The following is a 15,231-nucleotide window of genomic DNA, read 5'->3' as shown; positions in this document are numbered from 1 at the left end:
AGATTCTTAAGAAACATCTTTTTTAATGTAGCTCAAAATATATGTGAGAGAAGAAAATGCAGAAGAGAAGTCCACACGTAATCTGGTACAACCATTAAAATCTCATGACACCTGAATTCTAGTCATCCCTTCTGTGAATGAGCCTAGATTGATTAAAAGAGCTTTAAATGTCAAAGTTTAAAAGTACATGTATATCTTGTTCTGTTTTTGAGATGTAATGAGGGTGTACTTTATAAGGTAAGGTTTCTTAAATAATTTTATAATTTGAGTCTAAGTAACACCATTAATGTAATTAAACATTTTAGTCAAAGTAAACATTCTACTTCTTTATCTGTTACTAAACAAAAAATATTTTTATTTCATAGGTTACTTTCAAAATATTATTTCAGTTTAACACATCTTATCTCATGGAAAATGTGACCATTCATTTAAGTGCAACAAGGTTGGTTGATATGTATTCATGAGTATATGTATTATAAGTATATAATTTCTTTCATGTACTTAGAACATTTTGCTTTATCGATTCACTGGAACTTACAGCTTTATGAGAATCAGTAAAAGTAGAAGGCAATGAACCCCTTTAGTAAACAAAAACATCCTCATGAATAATTAAAAATAAAGAAATTTTTACTTAATGGAATTAATACACCTAACTAGATTAAACCCTTGGTTCTCTGAGCTGTAAAACATGTTGTAACCACATCACTTATATCTGTCAAATTGTGTTAAAATTTATTTAAAATTTTACAGGATTGCTGATTTAATTTTTTACTGGCAGCCCACAAAGGTCAATCATTAGATGTCCTTAAATGTTTCTCTTTTTTTTAAGTTTATTTTATTTATTTTGAGAGAGAGCACATGAATGGGGGAGGCAGAGAGAGAATCCCATGCTGACACAGGCTTGATCCCACAAACCGTGAGATCAGGCCTGACCCGAAGTCGAGGATCAGAAACTTAACCGGCTGAACCACCCAGGCATATCTGGACTTGAATTTTTTTATACTTTTTTGTCACTTAATATATTTTATCCAGAGCAGTCAGAGCTTATGAAAGATATCATAGAAAATCCAGGCTAAAAATGAAAGGCTAATGAGGAAATTGAAATAGTGTCTTAACTTTCTTCTAAGTGTAATCATCCACTGAACCATAAACTTGAGATAAAGTTCTGTCTTTTTTTTCTTTACTCCCCAGTAACTAGCATGATGCCTCACACTGAATTAATGTAGAGTGATGAATAAGTGAGAAAATAAATTAATGGGTAAATGAATTCTGTATGCTCAATTTAACTCAACAGATATTTATTTGACATCTATGGACCAGGTATTAAGTTAGTCACTATAGGGAATATAAAAGTTATTAAGGGCATGACCCTCCTCACAGGGTGAAGATTACAATAGGAGGCTGAGACTAGTATATAAACTGTTACAATATCAACATAGGGTAGAACAAGGAGAATTCATTCAAATAATGTAAACTGTGTATCAGAAACTTAATAGAGGTTGAAATTTTATCCATTTGGCAATGAGACCCCAAGAAAACTTTATCAAAACAATTATAATTGAGAAAGACCTTAAAGGGTGGCTAGCAGTTCACAGAAGGGTTGGTAAATAGAATTAGGTAAGGCATTTCAGACAAAATTTATGGTTTGAGCAAAAGCTCAAAGATGGGCCACTAGATCTATTGGTCGAATACTAGATAACCCATTGTAGCTCACATAAAGAGAATACATAAAGGAGTAACTGAAGATAAACAGGGGGCGTTCATTTTACCATGTACGGTAACATGTGTTGAAATGAATTGAAATGTCAGGCTGAGGGATATTTTCTTAACTGAACAAGTCATAAGAAGCCAGAAAAGTTTTTGGAGGGTGAAGTCATATATACAGAGCTGTTTCTTAGGAAGATTACTTTAGCTACAGCAAGGAACAGATGGGAGAGAAGGAGACCATCCATCGCAAAAGCCCAGTCACACAAATATCCAGGACCCAAAGCAAGGTGCTGCCTTCAATGCCCTTTAGCTTGCACAAAGCCACTTAATACACTTGGGAATAGCAGAGCCATCAAAATGTCCTGTGAAACCAAATGCTAGGTGCTTGGTCACTTGGTGGAGGGGGTAGGTGATAAAAATAATGAAATCTAACTCTCATGAAGCATTTCTCACATCTAGGCACAATGTTTAGCACTTTACACTTATGATAATCATTATTTACCATTTAATGATAAATCCCCTTTTTATAGATTAAGATACCACGGCAAAGAGAGATTAAATAATTTGCCCAAAGTGTGTTAATGTTCAAAAACACAGTGTGGAGGTTCCTCAAAAAACTATCCATAGAACTCCCTTATGACCCAGCAATAGTACTGCTAGGGATTTACCCAAGAGACACAGAAATGCTGATGCATAGGGCACATGTACCCCAATGTTCATAGCAGCAATGTCAACAATAGCCAAATCATGGAAAGAGCCTAAATGTCCATCACCTGATGAGCGGATCAAGAAGATGTGGTATATATACACAATGGAGTACGACATGGCAATGAGAAAGAATGACATATGGCCATTTGTAGGAAAGTGGATGGACCTTGAGGGTGTCATGCTGAGCGAAGTAAGCCAGGCAGAGAAAGACAGAAACCATATGTTTGCACTCATAGGTCTAACAGGAAAACAGGAGAGACCTAATGGAGAACCAGTGGGAGCAGAGGAGGGAGAGAGAGTTGGGGAGAGAGAGGGATGCAAAACTTGAGAGACTATTGAATGCTGAAAATGAACTGAGGGTTGAAGGGGAAGCGGGAGGGGGAAAAAGAGGTGGTGGTGATGGAGGAGGGCACTTATGGGGAAGATCACTGGATGTTGTATGGAAAACAATTTGACAATAAAATATTATGGAAGAAAAAAAAACAATAGTCCCATGCACTCTGGCTGGAAAGCCAGTGTTGGTAACTGTTACATACCTCACATGTGCTTTTGTTTTAATACAGAGGAGTATGAGATACACATATGTATGTATAAACATATGTATCCGTTTACATAATACATCATTGAAATGATAATTTAAATCAAGGGAATAAATAGATTCTTAACAAATAACATAAACATCAAGCAATAAGCACAGAAAGACTATTAAAACAAAAAGACCAATGATTTTATATTGACTCTCCACCATGTGACCCTAGTTGAGTCTTTTGGCAAGGTTCTTGTCTATAAAGAATAAGTAAGAATCACCTGTGTGATTTGTGTTAAAAATACAAATTCCTGGGCCCCAACTCAGACCTACTAAATCTATATTTCAAGGAGAGAAACCCAATAATCTGTGCACTTAATAATTGACCCAAGTATTTTTATCATAATCCTTCTAGAAGTTTGAGAAACCTTAGACAAAATTGGTGTGGTTTTTCAACCCAAGGTGCAGTTTAGAATCAGCTTGGGAAATTTAATACTACCCATCTCCCTCCTCACCCTGATTTAAAAATGACAACAACAACAGAAACAAGAATTCTATCCTTGGGGCGCCTGGGTGGCTCAGTCGGTTCAGCGTCTGACTTTGGCCCAGGTCATGATCTCATAGTCTATGAGTTCGAGCCCCGCATCAGGCTCTGTGCTGACAGCTAAGAGCCTGGAGCCTGCGTTGGATTCTGTGTCTCCCTCTCTCTGCCCATCCCCCACTTGCACGCTGTCTCTTCCTATCTCTCAAAAATGAATATATATGAGTAAAGTTTTTTTTTAAAGAATTCTACTCTTTCATGCTTTCATTTAGTTGCTAAGGTAAACTTCCCCTTCAAATGCTCTGAAATGTCTCTAAATCATCAATGGTTTAATGACTTGTCCAAATGTGCTGTGTATTTTCTAGTGACAGTGAAGAACCTCCTGATGCCCTTGCTGATAATGAAGTTAACATTTCTATCCCAGTAAAATATGAAGTTGGACTTCAATTTTACAGGTAGGAGGAAACTGCATTTTTATGTTGATGCCAGTCTACAAACCCAGCGGTTCTCAAAGTTCAGCCCCTAGCCACGGGTATCAGAAGCACCTGGGAACTTGTTAAAAAGGCAAATTCTTAGCCCCACCCCGATCCACTGAATCTGAAATCCTCAGGCCCAGAAACCTGTGTTAAACAAGCCCGCCAGGTAATTCTTCTGCACTCAAAAGTCAGAGACCACGCCTGCTAAATGATTGTAAACATGAGGTGCTAATGATCCTGGATTACATTAGCAGTCCAGTCTCGTATCATAAATGCAAGCTGACGATCTAGAAGTACTTCACAAATGGCTGTTCTTAGAGGTACCAGCATATTTCTTGACCATCATTTCTCATTGTGAGGGATCTAACCAGCCTGCTCATTCTGGACACACAAGATTAAATCATTTCTCATTGACAGGAGCTGTTTATTTCTTGCATTATTCTAAACTGTTCTTTCCCTTAAGAACTTCCTATCCGTCCAAACACAAATGATATTGGCAAAGTTTCCCACTATAATTTCCCTTGCTTAAGCAAGACTCCAAGCTCTTGTTAAATAAATATGTGCAATGTAGACAGAAAGTATAAGAATCAGTGGCAAGTTTAGTGTGAAAGTCTGGTCATTTTATTAACTTTATTTCTATGGCACTTTGCTTCTTCTGATAACAAACAACAAAAATGTGAGGATCATAAGATATATACGTAGATTTTGTACATATTATTTAGCCTCCAAATTCTATTTGCTGATTTCTATCTTGCTTTTTCTGTCTTGCTGTTATCCACTTCTCTTGGTACAATGACTTTTTCCAAGAATTTTTCATTTTACTAAAATCAGATTTTGGCAAATACCTATTATATTTTATTATACTTCATTCTACCAAGTTCATCCAAAGAACATGGAGGAAAAGCCGTATGGAAAAGATTGAATTTTTAAGTTTGGCAGTAATATGGGACTTTAATGTGAAAAGGTTAACAATTTTTTTTAATCTATTTAAAATTCAGCACTATGAAAAATACCAAGTTTTATTCTCATTATTCACTAAATGTAAATGATATTAGTGAATTAGTGGAAACTTATACTTGGTAACAATGAAACTTTTATTTTTAAAACTGTATATATTTTAGCATATTAAGGTCAAATAAGCAGCAGTGATTATTAAGGTAAATTATATAACCTTTCTTTATCCTCCTCAAAGATTTAATTTTAGGTTTCAGAGTAGAAGAAGTTGTCTCTGATTTGAAATCTCTACACGTACTTTTTGTGGGAGCACCTAGTATGAAGAGAGAAAAGAATGAGGTCAAATAAAAGTTAAACTTTGTTGTTTTTGTTTTTCTTCTTTCAATTAATTCTCAGCTCTGCAAGTGAATACCATATTTCAATTGCGGCCAATGAGACAGTCCCTGAAATTATGAATTCTACTGAGGACATTGGAAATGAAATTAATATCTTCTACTTGGTAAGAAACAACCTCTAAATTAGTAAACAACTTACTTATAAGTTTATAAATTTATTAACAGACACATAGAAACTTGTTGATTCAGTAGTTAATCCCTATATTCCAGAATGTTTTTTATAATTTCACATTTTGAAGTAATTATATTTAAAAAATTATCAATAATTATACTTTGAAGCAATTTAAAAAACCTAAGTATTTAATTTCCTCTAAGACACAGTTAGATGACTTCCTTGAAAAATAAACTTATAAAACCAAAGAGATACTACCTATAAACCTATAGACTTTATTTGCATTATTTTTTCAGGGTGAATGAGAAAAGCACTTTAAAAAATAATTATGACTATTTCAGAACTTGATTACTTCAAATGTCTTAGTAATATTTTCTTTTACTCAACAAATAGTCTCCTTCTACTCATCGCTACCTTTCATATGTATCATACTATAGATTATGTCCCTCCTACCACATCCTTAAGTGATATTTTTCTAGTTCATTTATTTTTCTCTTTGAATTCCTCATAATGAACTTTCCTAACCACTATAGCAAACAATTACAGAATTGAGCCAGACTTTCATTTTAGGTAATGCCTTCTTACAGACACAGACTCAAGTATATTACGTAAAAGAGGGTCCAATTCAAATGATGAATTTAAATATATATTTAGAAGTATGAATAATATAGTGTTGTTTTAGGTGAAAATGGCCTCAATCTCTTTCCAGTGAAAAAGGAAGTTCTCTTAAGTATAAAGGTATACTCTCACGATTCATTCCACTGTTTTTATGTGCTCTTGGCTGAAATTCCTATGACAAGCCGTACTCTAGAAATTAGCATGAATGACAGTCACTTCATTACTGAGATAAACCTTTGAAATTTAGGCTGCCAAGTTCTTTTAGCTCCATTTGCTTTTCCCAGATTAAATAATTCAGCAAAATACAAGGAAGGAGGGAAGGAACAAAGGAATTGTGAATATTATAGATCTTCCTATGTTGTTACTTTAATAATTAAGGGTCCAAACCTGAAACACGTACTCTCAAACTGTTGATAGAAATAACATGTTAAAGAATACCCCCCCCCATGTTTACAGCAGCACTTTCAACAATAGCCAAATCATGGAAAGAGCCTAAATGTCCATCACCTGATGAATGGATCAAGAAGATCGGGTTTATATCCACAATGGAATACTACATGGCAATGAGGAAGAATGAAATCTGGCCTTTTGTAGCAATGTGGATGGAATTTGAGGGTGTCATGCTAAGTGAAATAAGTCAGGCAGAGAAGGACAGATACCCTGTGTTTTCACTCACAGGTCTAACAAGAGAAACCTAACAGAGGACCATGAGGAGGGGGAGGGGGGAAAAAGAGTTAGGGAGAGGGAGTGAGGCAAATTATGAGAGACTCTTGAATATTTAAACAAACTGAGGGCTGAATGGGAAGGAGGAGGGGAAGTGGGGTGATGGGCATGGAGGAGGGCACTTGTGGGGAAGAGCACTGGGTGTTACATGGAAACCCACTTGACAATAAACTATAAATTTAAAAATTAATTAATTTAAAAATTATAAAAAAGAATACCCCTGAACATAATCTTTTGTATGTCTGATTATTTTGCTGGGATAAAATCTAAAATTGGAGTAATAGCATAAAAAATAATGTGAACATTTTTCTTAGGTGAGAACCAGTGAATTTACTGCTGGAAGTTTTCTATAGGAAATTATTGGTGATACAAAGATTTATTCTCAGAAATACTCTTTATTTTTATTTATTTATTTATTTATTCTTAAATAATGTCTACACCCAGCATGGGGGTCAAACTCACAATCCCAAGATCAGGAGTCACATGCTTTTCTGACTAAAGCAGCCAGGCACCCCTGGGAGACACTCTTATCAATGTCATTTATAGTAGTTTAAAAATTGAAACCTGGGCACGATCTAAAAGCTTAACCACAGAAAATTACTTAAATTATCATATAGTTATTCAGTGGAGAGAGCTATTTTAATAGTTCAGAGGTCACATTTTATTTTATTTATTTTTTACTTTCTTAATTTAGAGAGAGAGAGAGCACATAAGCAGGGGAGAGAGGTACAGCGGGTGGGGGAGAGGGAAAGAATGTTAAGCAGGCTCCACACCCAAAACGGGGCACCATCCCAGCACCCTGGGATCATGACCTGAGCCAAAATCAGGAGTTGGACGCTCAACCAACTGAGCCACCCAGGTGCCCCACAGAGGGCACATTTTAGGTTAACAAAATCTTAATTCCGCTATTTACAAGCTCTGTGATCTTGGAAGGTCTTTATTCTCATTCTAACCTGTTTCTCATAGGTAAAATAGGGATAATAAGAAAATCTACCTCATAGGGCTGTTATGGGGTTAATGGCAAAAATGCAAGCAGTGCCTGGAATATAAATACATGTTTAACATAAATAAATATTGATATTTTTGTTATTATTAAGCAGCTAATAAAAGTCAAATTCTTAAGTAATCTTTAAGTTTATAGGAAAATGCCATGACAATACATTTTACAAGTGGGATGCCAAATTTTATATTTTATTTGACAAATTTTATAATATATGCATAAATGCAAATGATAGGTAAATTATACGCTAAAATGTCACCAATGTAGTAGAATTGTAGGAAATTTCCTGTTTATTTTCAATATTTTCTAATTTTTCTGTAAAGAACTTTGTTTTTAATCAGGGAAAATGAATGTTAATTACAAATTATGTGATTTTTTTACTTTTTGGAAGAAAACAGATGGAATTAGACTGGGGGGCCATGGCAGGGAAGTTTAGGTCATATTACAACCAGAAGGCAAGTGTCAAGGAGCATGGTTAGGAGGCCAAGCACTGCTGGTCAAGAATTTCTAGAATTCCAAGATTAAGGGATGTATTTAGAGTTGGCAACCATGGGGAATTGCTTCACATCTGTGTAGCTCTCAGTCCAGAGGGTCAGTTAGGTAGATCAGTCGTATTTCCTGGCATCTGTAGATTAAGAAGCTCCCTACTCCCATAAATATTTGGCCCAGAGAGGCTGTGAAGCAGACATAGGTCCTGGAAATTACGCTTGAGTGGAAGAAGGGAGGGCCATGGCACCTGGTTGCTCCAATTCGATTGCACCTCCTCTACCTGTGAGGACTTCTGAACAGTAAATTCAGCTTCTTGCTGAACCTCGTCCTGCCCAGCTTTCCTTCCCTGTGAGCTACACTCACCATTGGTGGCATGATGTGATAGTAAGTTGAATTTCAGCCTAATGGATAAAAACAGATGGGCACTGAGAGGAGAGGCAATGTGACTCTCATCCAATCAGATTATCAATCGTTATTGACCTAGTAGCCATACCAGGGATAGAATTGTGCGGGAAAGCAGGTGAATATCCAGTTTGCCCGTGCGGTGGTGACAGATCCCATGTAGCTGGGCTGAGAGACGTTTGTGGGCTTAGGAAACTATGGCAAGCACATTGAAGCAAACAAAATATGCTCTCTTGTTCTGAGTGGATCAAGTAAATAAATGTTCTCCTTCCCAACTCCGAAAGACCAACTAGTATGTCCAAAAAGATGATGAGCATGATAAATTGACCAAAAAAATTAATTATGATTTTTCTTAATCCCAGTCCTATTTTGGGAGTGTGAGCAGGAAGGAACAATATATGTTTGTAGCTGATACATATTGCCACTATTAAACATTCCTATTTTTTGCTTAATTATGTCAGTTCTCTGTCCAGTGCCATCAACTGTCTGAATTCACTTTTGGATTCAAAAAGTTTATAACTTAATTCATCAATTAAGTTCATCAACTGTCCTACATAATACAGAGAGGGTGCTATTGGAAGAGGAAGAGAGGATTACATTTCTGTTTTTTCCCTGTAGATTAGAAAAAGTGGACATTTTCCGATGCCAGCACTTATGCTGTCAATTTCATTTCCCAACTTGACATCGGATGGTTATCCTGTGCTATACCCAAGTGGATGGTCATCTTCTAATGTAAGTCGTATTTGCCTTGGAATTATACCATTAGTGTTATCCTTTTCAATTTGTATTAAATCCTTTTGTTCTGCATGCCACTTCTGATAAAGAACTTTATCAAAGTAACCTGGAGAAGCATTTAGAAAATTTTACCTAATAGTAATGACCCACTGGCTATTTAATAGGTATATTAGTTCCCTACAACTGTTGTGGTAACAAATTACCCCAATTGGGTGGCTAAAAACAGCAGAAATTTATTCTCTCACAGTTCTAGAGGCCAGCATCTAACATCAAGGTGTCAACAATGTTGGTTCCCCCTGGAGGCTCAGAGGGAGAATCTGTTCTTGGCTCTCTCCCAGATTTTGGTGACTGCTGTCACCCCTGAGCACACCTGAGCTTGTGGTGGCATAAGTGGAGTCCCTGCCTCTGTCCTCACATGCCTGTCTTGCTCGTGTTTCTGTGTCTTCAGCTCTTCTTCCCCTTATAGACACTCCTCAGTGGACTTGGAGCCCATCCTAAATCCAGAATGACTTCATCTGGAGATCTTTACTTACATCTGCAAGGATCCTGTTTCCAAATAAGGTCACATTCACAGGTTCCAGGTGCTAGGACTTAGGCATATCTTTTTGGAATACTATCCAATCCACTAGAGTCGATTTTAGATAACTACTTGTTAACTTGTGCCTTAAAATGTTTCTTATAGCTTTAATTTGTTTGAAGTGATCAAACAACTATATAAGGAAACTTCTTAACTGCACATCAGATAGCACAGTACTATTTCCTCACTTTTCCCAAACAATAGCAATATCACACCCGCTTGTACCTATAGCTTTGAATGAGTCAATGTGGTAAATTGTTATAGTTCAGTCTCTAGGTCATAGAAAATCACAATAAATTGAAGTAATGCATGCATATTTTCAACATTTGATAATCTGTCTTCTTTTTAGACATTTTTTAAGTAAAAATATACTCAGGAATCAAAAAAATAATAGTGATAGTTGAATTATAATATTTAAATGTTTCCCTATAGGCAAGGAAAAATTAAAGCTCTGCTATTTCTTTCTAATCCAAAAAAAGCAGGTTTGTGAGCATGTAGAAAGATTAAAATTGTACTTTTCCTATTACTTATAAACCTTTATCCTTTTACCTTTTATCAAGGATGATGAGCAGAAGGTTTATTAGAGTAAGTCAAGAAAACCAATCCAAGCACTAGCTGTCTTATTACTCTGCCATTTTAACCCTTATTGGTTATTTACATCTTCCTCCCACATAGACCAAGGGTCTTGTTCCTGGTGTTTAGAGATTCCCAAAATACCATTGGGTAAATACAGAAGTACAGATGAAAGTCCTCTCTTTTTTTGTTTGTGTCACAAACTTTCACATGAACCATCATATTGAATAACAAATGCTAATCCTTTTTTGTTTCAGTAGAGTTTTTAATTTCTTTACTCCCTCTATACTATGACAATTTAAAAATTAATGTTTGATTAAAACAATAAATTTAAAAAAAATTTTTCTAATGTTTATTTATTCTTGAGGGACACAGAGACAGAGACAGAGCAGACAGACAGGGAAACATAGAATCTAAAACAGGCTCCAGGCTCTGAGCTGTCAGCACAGAGCCCAACATGGGGCTCAAACCCACAAGATCACGACCTGGTCAGATGCCCAACCGAATGAGCCACCCATAAAAAAATAATTTAATGAGTATATTACTATGCAGTCGTACTTTCTACTAACACCCTTCCGTTAACAAAACAACCTCAGTGATATCTGTTAAAATTAAAAAGTAGCATGCTAACGGTAATTATTATCTGGGAGTGGGTGTATGCAGCCGCTACACAGTAGCGTCTTCCATGTTGCACACCTACACACTATGGAGATGGATCTTTCATCTGTGACAATGGCTGTCACTCACTAATTCCTCACACTATTGTTTGAAGTCATTTTCCCCTCTGACTTCTGGAATTGTCTGATAAAAGAAATATTTTCATTTATTAGAATGCAAACTGCAGACCCAGTAGCCTTCAGGATCCGCTTGGTATCAACTCTGGGAAGAAAATGATTATAACAAAATCTGAAGATCTCAAACGAGGCACAATTCAGGTAAATTCAGAAAACCAAGACAAGTGCTACTTCTACCTCATGCTTTTTAAGTGAATAAATTCAATATCGACCTAAAAATTACTATTTTTTAGAATATTTTAATATGGTATCTTTTTATTAAATAGCAAAAACACTAATATATACCTCTGGCCATTTAAACAGGACTGCAGCACGTGTAAATTTGCGACAATCACGTGTAACTTGATTCCCTCTGACATGAGCCAAGTGAATGTTTCCCTTATCTTATGGAAACCAACTTTTATAAAAGTAAGTGATTGCACTGTTCTCCGTAATTATTGAATTATGTTAACAAATATTTGCTCATTACTTAGCATATGCAAAGTGGAATTCTTCTGTAGAAAGAACTAGAAGAGTAAAAAAATGTAGTCCAAGCTCCAGCTCTATTGAACCAACTATTTGGGTTTCATTTTCCTTGTCTGTTAGCAGCTAAATGATCTCCAAAGTACCCTTCCAGATATATACTTTCTTTCAGTGTCTCTTACTCTTTTTCTTTTTTGCACATCTAGAAATAAATATGTATGCAGTATCTTAATACTTTAGAACTCAGTTAAGAGAAAAAGAATTATGGAAGCACAATCCTTGACATCATTAACAAAAATAAATGTATTATGGATTCATTGTATTAGATCAGGCTTTACATATATATCAGGCTTTACATATATATGCATTTATATGTACTATATATATATATTTGCATATATTAAAATATATATTTATTTTTATATTATATATCTATTTTATATTTATTTACATATTTATTATATATATATGTATATATACATATATAACAGGAGGACGTTTTTTGGCTCATAATAGTCAAATCTGTCTGGCAACAAGCTACTTTAAAACAATCCATTGTATTTTGTGTGATTTGTTTCTCTCTTAGAAGTGGTGAATTATATGAAATTTCCATTTTTAGATTTGACCATATTAAGTTGCTTTTTTTATAAGTCACAAACTGTTGGGCATTGGCAGTTTCACATTTAATCCTAAAAAGCTTCTGTACAAACTTCATTACCCGAGTGTCGCTGTTTCACACCTGGCTAGCTACATGAAAGGGGGGCGTGGTTTGAAGTTTGGTTTTGCTAAGGATAAATCTGAAGAAAATCATTTCAAAATGTTTTCATTCTATTACAAGGATCTAAGTGACAATTTGAGTACAGAGAGGAGGGGAGGGAGATCATTTGAAACCACCAGTCCCTTTGGATGTTAACAAAACCAGTGTTTTTAGTCTCTCAGGAAAATCTTGATAAAAATGGCACTAAGTCAAACATGACTAGCTCTCACTGTGATTAGCATAATATATTGAAAATAAATCCTGTTTGCTTTTCAGGCACGTTTTTCCAGCTTAAATCTTACTGTAAGGGCAGAACTTCAGAGTGAAAATAAATTGCTGATTTTAAGTACTGGCAATCAAAAAAGAGAGGTAAGTACAACTCCAAGTTTTGAAAACCGTACAGTTCACTCTGGATTTTGTGACATAATGTTTTATAATTGTGTATAGTTCCTAAAGCTGTGACTAGTCCACTAAGTAACAGACACTTTTTGCTTCAAATTAGCTTAATTAGCTTCAAGTGTGATTTCAGTCTTCTTTGTAAGAAACTGGGGAAAAGCCACGACATTTACAATTAACATGCCACATTTGACTTTACTGCTTGTAAGTAGCTATCACAACAAATTATGTTTTTATTTTCATTTTGATAACAAATGATGCCTTTCTAATTTTCCTTTTTAAAAACCAGTATTATAAAATGCAGCTGACATCTGAAGAGCAAACTTGAAAAATGCTTTCCAGAAAGTAACTATACGCTGTACAGAAATAGTGTATATTTTTAAAGGTTTTCTTCATTTTGTCACTGGGAAATCTGAAGCAAAAATTAGATATTATTCCCTCGTACAAATTCAGACGTTAGTCCTTCGTAAAAATAAAATAGTTTGAGTTTAATTTCTACTGTATTATTATAAAATAAGGCCAGAGTACTTATTATAGATGTGGATACATAAGCATAATTTCTCCTCTTATCATGCAAGAGTTTAAATATCCCATGTGGATAGTATGAGTGATAACATTTTATTTAAAAGCTACCTAACATTCTGATGTTGCTTAAAAAATTCTTATTTCAGGGGCACCTGGGTGGCTCAGTCACTTAGTTAAGAGTTCAACTCTTGGTTTCAGCTCAGGTCATAATCTCACGGTGGGATGTGAGATCAAGCCCCAAGCTGGGCTCCATACTGAGTATGGAAGCCTGCTTGGGATTCTCTCTCCCTCTCTCTCTCTGCTCCTCCTCTGTTTATGCTCTCTCTGTCTCTCTCTCCTAAAAAAAGAAACATTTTAAAAAGTATTATTAATTTAATAATAATAATAATACATATTTCAAATAATTCTAATTGTCAATGACCTCTGGTAAGTATTCACCTTTAAAGAACATATACAGGGGCACCTGGGTGGCTCAGTTGGTTAAGCAGCCAACTTTGGCTCAGGTCATGATCTCATGGTTCATGGGTTCCAGCCCTGGGTCAGGCTCTGTGCTGACAGCTCAGAGCCTGGAGCCTGTTTCTGATTCTGTGTGTATGTCTCTCTCTCTGAGCCTCTACTGCTCACACTCTGTGTCTCTCTCTCTCAAAAATAAATGTTAAAAAAAAATTTTAATAAAATAGAAAAAAAAGAATATATACATATAATGCATACAACATACACATATAATGTTTATTACATTATAAAGAGCACTGATGGGGCATCTGGGTGGCTGAGTAGGTTAAGTGTCTGACTTTGACTCAGGTCATGATCTCATGGTTCACAAGTTCAAGCCCCACATCGGGCTCTGCACCTGGAGCCTGCTTCAGACTGTGTCTCCCTCTCTGTCTGCCCCTCCCCAACTCACACACTCTATCTCTCTCTCAAAAAAAAAGGAATAAACATTAAAAATATTTTTAATAAATAAAATAAAGAACACTCATAAAAGCAAAGTTGCTCTACATGCAGAGAAGCCGAAATTTTATCAGTAAGCACCCCTCAAAAAATGAGTACATATTATATTGGAAAAGAGTACATTTGATTCCCAGATATATTTTGTTACAATTTTATAATTAGTTTTATTTCCCCTAAGAGTTAATTTAAAATTCCCCATGAAGCTTTATTCAACAGCTCATCTCAAAGGAAAATTATACCTGCATTGCTGAAATCACAAAATGATCGTTTTGTAATTGTGTGATCTTAGAGAAGTCACTGATCCCTCCAGATTTTAGCTTCTGCATTTGTAAGCTCAGGGGACTGTTTTAGATGTGTTTGAAGTCTGTGTTAAGCGCTCTTCTTCTATCCGCACGAATACTCGTGGGAGCTCAGTGCTCGCCAGGCGTCAGCAGTGACCCACGAGGACCATCTGAGGAGTCTGCATCCGTCTCCAAATTATGTAACTATCATGCCCGTTAGATCCCTCTTTTTACTTCCAGTCCTCCCTCTAGCTTAAGGAATTGAGATGTTCCCTGTGACAAATACAGACACTTGAGCTATTATTAGTCTTTGCCACCTACTCTGAATTAGTTTTTGTTTTTTTTTTTTCCTCAGAAACCTAGGGATGAGACACAGGGCGAATAAGTTTCAGAGGGATTTGGCTGCCTCCTTGCGTAGCTGGAACACTAAAAGCTACTCATTTCAAAGTTTTCCTTCACTTAAGACCTGATTTATATTGGGGTGCCTTCCGATTTTGGTTCAGGTCCTGATCGCACTGCGCCTGGGTTC

At 35.8% G+C, this 15,231-nt stretch overlaps 1 protein-coding gene across 1 annotated transcript in view; it reads left to right on the top strand.

Moving 5' to 3' along the window:
• ITGA1 (integrin subunit alpha 1) overlaps nucleotides 1-15,231 on the top strand; it is a 156,949-nt gene that overhangs the window by 131,704 nt on the left and 10,014 nt on the right. The window contains exons 21-27 of the mRNA XM_029941264.1: nucleotides 366-442; nucleotides 3,848-3,937; nucleotides 5,309-5,411; nucleotides 9,270-9,383; nucleotides 11,367-11,471; nucleotides 11,634-11,738; nucleotides 12,826-12,918. Coding sequence (XP_029797124.1) covers nucleotides 366-442; nucleotides 3,848-3,937; nucleotides 5,309-5,411; nucleotides 9,270-9,383; nucleotides 11,367-11,471; nucleotides 11,634-11,738; nucleotides 12,826-12,918 — 687 coding nt within the window. The remainder of the gene's footprint in view (nucleotides 1-365; nucleotides 443-3,847; nucleotides 3,938-5,308; nucleotides 5,412-9,269; nucleotides 9,384-11,366; nucleotides 11,472-11,633; nucleotides 11,739-12,825; nucleotides 12,919-15,231) is intronic.

This window comes from Suricata suricatta, chromosome 6, assembly GCF_006229205.1.
Source record: "Suricata suricatta isolate VVHF042 chromosome 6, meerkat_22Aug2017_6uvM2_HiC, whole genome shotgun sequence".
Taxonomy (NCBI): domain Eukaryota; kingdom Metazoa; phylum Chordata; class Mammalia; order Carnivora; family Herpestidae; genus Suricata; species Suricata suricatta.
The sequence above is the reverse complement of the archived record's forward strand: the minus strand, read 5'-3'. Positions and strand labels throughout refer to the sequence as shown.